At 42.4% G+C, this 10,823-nt stretch overlaps 2 protein-coding genes across 2 annotated transcripts; both read left to right on the top strand.

Annotated features, from left to right (window-relative positions):
• Nucleotides 1-5,583: 5,583 nt before the first annotated feature.
• LOC134451780 (odorant receptor 131-2-like) lies at nt 5,584-6,543 on the top strand. Its single transcript, XM_063202181.1, has one exon. It carries the CDS (start codon nt 5,584-5,586, stop codon nt 6,541-6,543), a length of 960 nt encoding a protein of 319 aa, XP_063058251.1.
• A 2,052-nt stretch (nt 6,544-8,595) lies between these two features.
• On the top strand, nt 8,596-9,564 carry LOC134451779 (odorant receptor 131-2-like). Its single transcript, XM_063202180.1, has one exon. The coding sequence runs from the start codon at nt 8,596-8,598 to the stop codon at nt 9,562-9,564; it is 969 nt and encodes a 322-aa protein (XP_063058250.1).
• The last annotated feature ends 1,259 nt before the right edge of the window (nt 9,565-10,823 follow it).

Here is a 10,823-nt window from a genome sequence, read left to right as displayed (position 1 = left end):
CACTCTCACAATCACAATCACTCTCACAATCACTCTCACAATCACTCTCACAATGTCAGCACACCCAAATCTCATGACACCACACTCCATCACACAAACTGATGTCGAAAGCACAAAAACATATTCATATACGTATACACACATACAAGTCATTTAAAAAAAAAAAAAAACATTGATTTTTTGGTTGACGGGACTAACTCCATTTTTAATCATTTTTGCCGGATTGGACTGATCCTGAACTGATTTTTCACTCAATTTTTCATTGAATCAACCCTTGTGGAATAATTTGGACATTTTTTTTCAATCATTTTTTCTGACGGAGGATTTTTTCCCTTGTTTTTTACCCGATTTTTACACTTTAAAAAAATATATATAAAAGGACGTTTGTGGACTGAAAAAAAACAACAAAAAAAACGCTAATAGTTTTGCTTTGGCCATGCATACCAAACTGTAATCATTTGTAACCATGTAACCATTTGTGATCATTATACTCACCTGTAACCTTGATTTTATACTATGATTGTGTGGTAATGAATTAGTGTAGAATGTGTAGGGTCAGGCTTATGGCTGCTTCGCTGTATTTTTTGTTTTTCATTAGGATATACACATCACATCTTTCTCATATCTGTCTCTCATCATTTCTATCGCATCTTTCATGCACATATACAAACTGATATTTCCATGAGTTGGATAATCCCAGACACATAGTCTTACGCACCGACACATAGTCCCACACACTGACATAGGGTTGTGGGCGCTATGGGCTATTATTTGGTTGGGACCATCGTTAGGTCCTGGCCCTTGCCTGTGACATGTAACCAAGCTGGTTGACATAGTGGTTGGGGGGGCCACCCACGGGGGATGATGGTCCATGGTGCCCACTTTATTTTTGCTCATTCGCTGTGCTTTTGCTAGATTAACCCGCTTCACGGGTTAAACAGGGGAGAGATGTAGGAATAATAGAAATATAATAGACATATAGTCAGGTAACATGTAAGCTTTGGCATAGGGCATACACTAACAGAAAAAGGTCAAACAAGGTCATGCAGAAGGAACTGCAGGATACAGCTAAAATACAGAAGGTTATGCAGAGGGCACTGCAGGGTACAGCTAAAATACAGAACAGTTGAGCAACTAATAGATCATCTTAGACCGATACCAGACATCATGTAGTAAGTTCCCTAAACACCGTTTGGTTCCAGCAGATGTCTGGGCCTGAATAACCACAATACATCCTGACCACACTTCCAGATCATATTTCGCAAAACTGTCAAGTAAGGTTAGGTGACCACAAGATAGGGCTGAAGGACAGGTTAAAGAGAACCAATCATAAACAAGGAGACACTTAGGATTAACCAATTAGAAGTAGGGGGACACTTTCCTTAAAACCAGCTTGCAGACAATCGGAGAGCCAGAACGCGCCTTCTCCAAATACTGTCTTGTATTGTATTTGCTTTGGGTAACTCAGTAAACTCTTGAACATTTGACCAAACTCTGTCTCTGCGTCAACTTCCATCCACCTTGCCGAACACCTACATTCTTACAGCAGGGACACCAAAGGGGAAAAATGGTCAGTTGTCACAATCACAGATGGGGGGGGGTCTCATGACATTGTATGTATTGGGTAAGCGTGCCCTTTCAGATGACTTTATCTTGGTATCTTGGGCCCAGCCAAAGCTGTCAGCGGCCCTGCATGTGTGAATGAAACTGCATTGGTGGTGGTGGTGGTGGTGGGGGGGGGTTACGACTACTGTGGCGCAACACGATAAGCCCCAACCACCCCCCCCCTTTGGGCTTTCTTGAGTCCGGCCGGGGTCATTTCCCAATCCTCCCCCATCTCTCTCTCCTACTCAATTCCTGTCAGCATCTCATACTATCCTGTAAATAAAGGCATAAAAAGCCCCTAAAAATATACGTATACTGTATATACCCTGTATATATTAAAAAATGCATGGGGATGTACTGCTCTAAGTTCTTTGCCCAAGGATCATTCTTTACCTCTCAAACAGCTGGTCTGAAAGTACACCGCATTGCAACTACAGTAGGGAGTTCTTCAGCTTGTAATGACCATGATTTTGTTACGGTTAATGGTGACATGTACAGTAAGTGTGCACCTTAATTTCCCCTCAGGATTAATAAAGTATCTTTATTCTAATCTAGATATTGTAGCATATTCTACTAAACATAATTTTGTAAAATGTACTTGATACATGTAAACAGTCTAAATTCCCACAGTGCAGGAACATACTGTACCACACACAGTAGTAGAGATTGACAAGGAGCTTCATTAATGATTCATGGCCATGTCAGTATCGGGAGAGCTGGAGACTAGCTGGAGAACCTGATTGCACTCCAGAGATATGAGGGTGTTTGTCTCTTGCTGTTCTCAGAGTTTGTTTTCTGTGCACAGACCTGTACTGTAAGTCAATCAACAGAGGCCAATGTAGCACAGGGGAGGTGATGACATAATACAGTAGTGAGGCTGTTTTGAATTGCTGCTAGGGAATCTTCAACACCACATTAACTCATTGATGCCGGATGCTGCATGACTCAGCTTTAGGCTCATGGAATTTAAACATAAAATCTTGGTATGTCAGAGCACAAAGAATGTGTTCAAATGCAAAATCAGGGTCTCAGCTTTTAAATACCGTTAATTTCATGCCTTTATGGGCGTCACAGGCTTTATTTAGGTGTTTATAGGGTGACAGTGCCTTTTCCCAATAATGCCTTAGGCATTTAGCAGGCATTTTTTAAGGTGGTTTAGGCATCAATGGGTTAATTAACATATGGAGAGCTTTTTTTGTTGTAGATAGAACATTTACATGCACAGGGTATTCTGATTTCAAATGGAATATTATTGTCAGCACTCTTTAAAACAAGTTCCGGAATATTCTGTTTACATGTGTGGACCAGCATTCTGCAACCGGAACATGGCTACATTCAGAATCAGGGCCGCCGATAGGCTTGGCCAGGCCTGGGACATAGTCATCAGGAAGAAGGGCCCCACCAAGCCCAATAAATACAATTCAATGAGGACCCAATTCTGAGTCCCCTCTCTTCCTTGGCCCGGTACAATTGACCCATTTGTGCCATGTGTCGGCTTCTCTGCTTAGGATGACTAAAGAGTGTAGGCTAAACTCTAGCTGAAATCATATACTGCCACCATTCCATTCAAAGTCAGAGTATTACTGGCATGTAAGTATGGTTATTGTTATGCTGACAATAAAATAAGACTCCCACAACATGTGGCAGATTTTATGGCTGTGTCACAAGGTTTTGCTCACTGCAGAACTTGTTACTGTCGCACAAATGACTGATAATCTGACAGCTCTCCCATTCAAACCAATATGGGCTACAGCATACTGTAGTTTAAATTGAGAAATGAAAATGCCAGTTTTGTGTCGTAAAAGTGATGACCCAGTATGTAAAATAGTACTTGGGTGGCTGTGAAGTGGCACCAGGATCTTTGCTCTCTACTGCCAACTGGTGACATAAAAGTCTTGTGACCGTGACCACCTGACCTTTGGTGTTTGCGTTTAAAATAGGGCCAGGCCTTGCAATTTACTTGTTACAAGTAGTACTCAATAGGCAATATATCAGGAAAGGGTATTGCAACGCTAAAAGTTTATTTATACACCTCAGTTGCACTTAATTTGACGCCAGCGTCAAATAACATAACAGTTTCATGGACGAGTCATAAACATGATGTCAATGTCAAAAACGTTTTATGGTCGTGAAAAGTTGACATTATTAGGGCGGTCTACCATACCCACATATCACTTTATGACGTCATCATAAACTGTTTAACAGACATTGACATAATGTTTATGACACAGGCATGACTGTGTTACGAAACCATTATGACACTGTTATGTCATATGTATGACGCTGGTGTCAAGTAAAGTGGAAATTTCCTGTTCTCGCACATGGACATAATATGCATATAGTGCACGTGTCAGGAAACTCTTAGTGATGATATGGGGGCTATTCCTGATATTGCTCAGGGCCAGGGGGGCACCTTGTCCTGACGTGGTGCTTAAGCTTAATTGCTGCTTTTGGGAATTGCAGCCCTAGTTGATTTGGTTATTTTAATGACAGTCACACTGTCAATTGAAAATGCTTCAAACCTATTAGACCTTGTGCTAAAGTTCACTTTTCTGAATAGGCCTACACCGTGTTACACCATGTCATTCTTCCTGCAACTTCAGCAGAGGGGGCATGCTGTGGCTGTTAAATTTGTTTGTTAATATAGTGTATATTGAAACGCGCGCGCGCACACACACACACACACACACACACACACACACACACACACACACACACACACACACACACACACACACACACACACACACACACAGGTAAGTTGTCTTGGGCCCAGGGAGAAAGGGGGCCCATAATTGGGTCCACATTACATTGTATGAATGTATTGTGTGGAGGAGGCCAGTCAGATGACTTTCTCCCGGGTCCAGCCAAAGCTGTCAGCAGCTCTAAGTACACACACACACACACACACACACACACACACACACACACACACACACACACATTTGATTACTTTTATTTGGACCCAAGAGACAAGCATTAAGGTACAAGATCCAAATATTTTGGAATAGGCTATTGACAGGCTGGCAGATTTTAAAAGACTTACACACTTACTTGTGCCTTGAGAAAATGCCCGCGATTTTCTGGTGGGACTGGATAATGCACATATAGGACACAGCACGGACCATTTCTAATGTGTGAGTTTCTCATAGCTGTTAGAGCTGTGTCCAACACAAACACTCATACAAAAATGCAAACACTCTAAAACACACACACACACACACACACACACACACACACACACACACACACACACACACACACACACACACACACACACACACACACACACACACACACACACACACACACAGCTATAAAGAACAGAGAGCAGAGCAGGTGTAGGTAAACTGTCTCTGCCTCGCTTCTCCATCCCTATGCTACTGGATTCTAACCGCAGAGCAACTCTCAAGTCAAGTCATACACTCATTATTGATTTCATGTCTGTCAGCCTGTCATAGACAAACAGGGCTGTTGTTCGTTGCCTTTTAGATGAATATGTATTTGGAATAGAGTCCCATTTTGCCATGTTGATGCATATTGTCATAAGGGTATATGCTGTGTTGCTCATTGTTGCTGTTTGTAGGACAGGTTGGGTTGTTATTACCATTTGTTCTTGTCAACAGTATTTTATTAGCCAAAACTAGCATTTCCTTGTGTTTTAAGTTTTATTTTCTGTTGGATTTCTGTAAAAAAACAAACCAACAGGGAAACCGGTTTGCTGTGCCTTGTAATCTTTTGAAACTACTGTATTTTCTATGCAACATGTACAGTATATATCGAGATTCTATTTGACTGAAATAGCCATGTAGTGCCTGTAACGATGAGCAAGTGATCTGGCTGGTGGTTTGTGAATCAGTGTCAACTCAACAGAACCTGAAGTAACTTTGGTGTCTGATAAAACACTATCTCAATCCTCTTTGTAGTCATAATGGATTGACAACAAAATTGGCCCCACTTTGCCATCGAATCGACAAAATGGATAACCAGTCCAGTGACGAACTCCTGCTTCTGCAGCAGCTCGTCTACAGCCAGCTGGCGAGTGACGGAGATCAGCTCAAGGAGACCGTGGTGGTCCTGACCTGTCTCCTCTTCATCTACATCAACAGCCTGATGTTTCACACTCTCCTGAGTAAGCCTGTGTTCAGAGAGCTGCCTCGCTACATCCTCTTTGCCCACATGCTCTGCAACGACACCATTCAGATGGTGTTGACCGTCGTGCTGTTCTGCCTGGTGGTCGAAATGATCCAGATCAGCAAGCCCATCTGCGCGGTGGCCGTGTACATCTCCACTGTGACCTACCGCAACACCGCGTTCAACATTGCGGTGATGTCGCTGGAGCGCTACGTCGCCATCTGTTTCCCGCTGAGGCACAGCGAGATGGCGACGCCCAACGCCACCGGCGTGGCCATCGGGACCATGTGGGTGATCTCCTCCGTTTGCCCCCTGATTGACATATTTTACGGCATGATCATGGACCCCATGTATTACAGCGCCCAGATATTTTGCTTTCGAGAGATGTACGTGATAACCAGCTGGCAAATGCAGATGTTTCAGATCATGAACGGGTTTTATTTTGTGTCGGTAACACTGGTAATTATTGTCACTTACATCAATGTGATAGTGGCAGCACACGGAGTGTCTGCAGACAAAAAGATGGCCCAGAAGGCAAAGAACACAATCCTACTGCACATCATCCAGCTGATTCTTTGTCTGAGCAGTTTGCTGTTCGGCACAATTGACACAATATTGGCCAGATACTTAAGCGGCAAACTTCTTCATCAACTGCGCTTTGTGGTCTTTTTCTTCATACTTCTTCTTCCGCGGTTCCTGAGCCCCCTCATCTATGGCCTAAGAGACGATGCAGTGGGGGCCCTTTTTCTCTACTATATCAGGTGTGGCTATCAGAAGGTCAAACCCTCTGTTACCACACACTAGATTACAGTGCAGAATTAACGTGGTATTGTTTATGTCTCACTAGAAGTTATGGTCTTGACATTACTGTAAAACAAATCATGTACAGGATGCAGTAATATGACTGTAATATGATTTCAAATTGTAAGCTTGTTTGATGTATGATGTGTTTTTATTGTTTGAAGTCTGCTTCATTATTCCCCCTATGCACTGTACAATGATGTTACATTGTAAGTATGATGCATAAAAATATAAAGGAATATGACTGTCAACCAGACTGTTTACTGCTGCTGAATATAACCAATATTCGGAATATGACCCAAAGCAATACCTGTTGTTGTTTGTGGTAACATACTATGTTGTCAGAATTGAGACATTTGCCATTTTTTCTTGACTGGCAATGACACCTCAACCAGAGACATTCTTACATACAAGTTTAGTAGGAAGAGGATAAATTGTGTAGAATTGTTCAGAAATTGTCATACCAACATAGCAAGCATCTTCTGCCGTCAAGACCCAGTCATCTTCCTAATGTCCTTTGTGGTGTATCATGTTACACTACCATTCTCTGGTGCACCACCCTGCACACACTGTTTGTTGACAGTGTCTAAAGAAGCTGCGAAAAAGCTTTATTATGATATAAATAATATTTCACTGTGATCTCAACCATTACCCATTCGTCCCTCTGCTGTCAGTTAATGAACTCATACCTTACCAACCAGTTAAATATTGGGCCTGGTCTCAACCTACTAATCTGAAATACAGGTCCAAATATGCTGCCAATATGGCAATAACAATTAGATTTCTTTCTTTTTTTAAATGTATTTTTATGGGCTTTTTCACCTTTATTAGATAGAACAGTGAAGAGCATCAGGAAGCGAATGTGGAGAGAGAGACAGGGTAGGCATGGAAAATGACCCAGGTCGGATTCGAACCCTGGGTGCAACCCTTGGGCATGCAAGCCCAAATGTGGGGGGCTTAGCGCGCTGTGCCATAGCGCCGCACCGATTTGATTTCAATCATCAATTTTAAGTCCCTCATTGATCTGAGCTTCATTACATTATTATTTTAAATTATTTAATTGTTATCTCAAATGGTGCACTGGTGCAATCCATTGTCCATGTTTCACTGCGTATGGTGTAATAGTTAAGCATTGAAACATAGTGCTCAAAGTGCACAAGTGCGCCATTTGAGATTCAGGGATAGTCTTATTAATCTGAAATAAAAACACCCAATTGTGCATGCCATAATGGCCACAGAATGCAGGGACCCCAGAGGAACATTTACCACAACCATCACACCTGTCCATACAACAAAATGGTGTTTGTTTGTGCGGTGTGTGTGTGTGTGTGTGTGTGTGTGTGTGTGTGTGTGTGTGTGTGCGCGCGCGTGTGCGTGCGGTGAGAGACTAAGCATGTGACAATAAATGCATCTTGGGATTTCATTTGTATCACAGACTGGCTTATAACAGTGACTGGAGCATGGCAGGCCAAATTCTGGGTGTTCACCTTCTTTAGGGGATAGCCTGTGTTCTCTCTGTCTAATTCAAGGGCAGGTAACCAGTTCATCTGATAACACATCCCACTGCTATGAACTACAAACCAACAACGTGATGACTTTTTTCATGCCCATGGCAAACCAGAGCAAGACCTGCTAACATATGTTAGTGCTGGAGGACTATACTTAACACTTTTTAACATGCATTCATGCAGTGGTACACCAGAGTTTGAAATGCAATTGAACAGCAATCTGTTGCCCAATGTCTAAGTGCAGAGTTTGATGCATTGATGCAATGTGAAAAGTTCTTATTTGATTGTATGTATGTGGAGCATCTGCACGAAACTCTACCGACCTTTATCCTGTATGTGTTGATGTAATAATGTGACATTACATTCCATTCCATTTGGCAGACGCTTTTATCTAAAGCAACTTACATTCGAGGTCATAATCATAGCATACAACACGTGCAGATACAAAGTGCACAGGAAATATACAGAACAAGAGTTGCAAGTGGGGTCAGCTTTTTGTGGTTTGAGATATGGTCTATCTAACTGTCAAACTGTAAACTTAGCAATGATGTCCACAGCCAATCTCTCCAGTGATGAAGACGCTCCACTGGTGCATCAGCAGATGTTTGAGGTGGAAATGAACGAGGGTCCGCTGTCTAAACTTGTAGTGGCCATTCTCATGGCCCTGCTATTCATGTACATCAACAGCATCATGTTTCACACTCTCCTGAGTAAGCCTGTGTTTAGAGAGCTGCCTCGATACATCCTCTTTGCCCACATGCTCTGCAATGACACAGTTCTTCTACTGATGGTCTCTCTGCTTTATTTACTGTCTTTGTACTTGCAGAAAGTTCCAAAGGCTGTTTGTGCACTGATCATTCTCATTGCAGCGACAACAGTTCGCATCTCGGCTCTAAACCTGGGTTTCATGTCTTTGGAGCGCTACGTGGCTATTTGTTTCCCTTTACGGCACAGTGAGATGGCCTCTAAGAAAATGACAGGTGTTTTGATCGTCATAATGTGGATATTAGGTGTCTTGAGTCCCGTGATAGATATTTTATCTCCCCTAATACGCAACCCTGAGTCCTTTGGAAAGCCAATGTTCTGCACTCATCAGGGCTTTTTCATTGCAAAATGGCAGGTAGTAGTGTATGAGGGGATCCATGGATTTTATTTTGTGGCAGTTACATTCATGATTATTTTCACATACGTGAGTGTTATGGTCGCAGCTCGATCAGCCTCAGCAGATAAGGACTCTGCCAGGAAAGCTCAGAGAACAGTTCTCTTGCATTTTGGCCAGCTAGTGCTTTGCCTGAACAGTCTGCTGTATGTCACCATTGAGAGAGCCATGGCCATGGCCAGTAGCAGCCATCTGTTCATGGACCTGCGTTACATGAACTATCTTTTCATTCTCCTTCTGCCTCGGTGCCTGAGTCCCCTGGTGTACGGCCTCAGAGACAATGCTGTGAGGCCCTTATTCCTCTACTATGTCAGTTGTGGATACAGAAAGGTTAAACCCACTGTAGCTACACACTAGGTGACAATGCAGAGACAGGTCTGAGCAGAGGCGCATCTTGCCACCAGGCAAGGCAGGCAGCCGCTTGGGGCCCCCAAGCCCGTAGATAGTGAATAACAGCCCATACTATACTACAATAGTGGTGATTTTGGTTGTTCATTGTTTTGCATTTTCGCTTGGGGCCCCACCGGACCCTAGAATCGCCTCTGGGTCTGAGGCAGATTGTACAGTGCATGCTTAGTAATATCTGAAACCCTATCCAAATACCTTACTGTGTGAAGCATACCTTTTCTAGATTTCTTTCAGTTGTGAATGAACATAAATTATATGGCAGTACTGTATGGCAGTATTGCATAATGTCCCTCTGAAAAGACGTGACTGTTTAGAATGTTTCTCTCTGCATTTTTATCCTGTAACTATGTCACGACTGTTACTGAAATAGTGCTGCTGTGTGTAATACTTTATTAAAACATCATGTCTACATTGGACTTGCATGGACTGCTTTCTGGGAGCTGTCAAACTGCCTGGTTAGGTTTTATATGATTACCCCCGCCAAGGAGGTTATGCTTTTCGGTTCCTTTGGTTTGTCTGTCTGTTTGTTTGTTTGTTTGTCAGCAGGATAACTCAAAAACTCAAGAACGGATTTGGATGAAACTTTGTGGAGTTGTTGGATATGACCACTGGAACAAATGATTACATTTTGGTAGTGATCCAGATCACGAACCGGAACAAGGATTTTTTAAAAGAAGATTCTTCACCATTGCTAGCCTAAAAATGTAGAAGCTCCTAGTGTCAACAAATTGACATGCTGGACAGGGCGAATTTTGACATTCCAGTTTTTAACTCCACAAAAAGAAGGCATAAATACTTAGAACAAAAATAGGGTGTAACAGTCAAATGTTATATTAAACAGCTTCCTTGGTGGAGGCCAGCAGTCTCTGAGTGCATATATATGTATATACTGAGATTGTAGCAAAAGCACAATCAGATTCTATTTACAACTCGGGAAGGCATCAGGGATCAAGACATTAAGGCACCAAGACTCAAATTGGGCTTTGAAACTACTTTGCAATCCAGCATGGGCATATAATATGCAGGACAGAGACACAGTACACAGTCATTGGGTTGGATGCAAAGATATGATGAACGAGCTACACTCAGCAAGGATTAATTTCTGGTGACTATGTAAGCATAATCAGAGTGAACGACCTGATTGGTCGCACAGAGTTTTAGAAAGCACATGTCAAAACTCTTCTGTCAAACCACATTGTGTTTATAAA

The sequence above is a fragment of the Engraulis encrasicolus genome, chromosome 7, assembly GCF_034702125.1.
Source record: "Engraulis encrasicolus isolate BLACKSEA-1 chromosome 7, IST_EnEncr_1.0, whole genome shotgun sequence".
Lineage (NCBI taxonomy): Eukaryota > Metazoa > Chordata > Actinopteri > Clupeiformes > Engraulidae > Engraulis > Engraulis encrasicolus.
The sequence above is the reverse complement of the archived record's forward strand: the minus strand, read 5'-3'. Positions and strand labels throughout refer to the sequence as shown.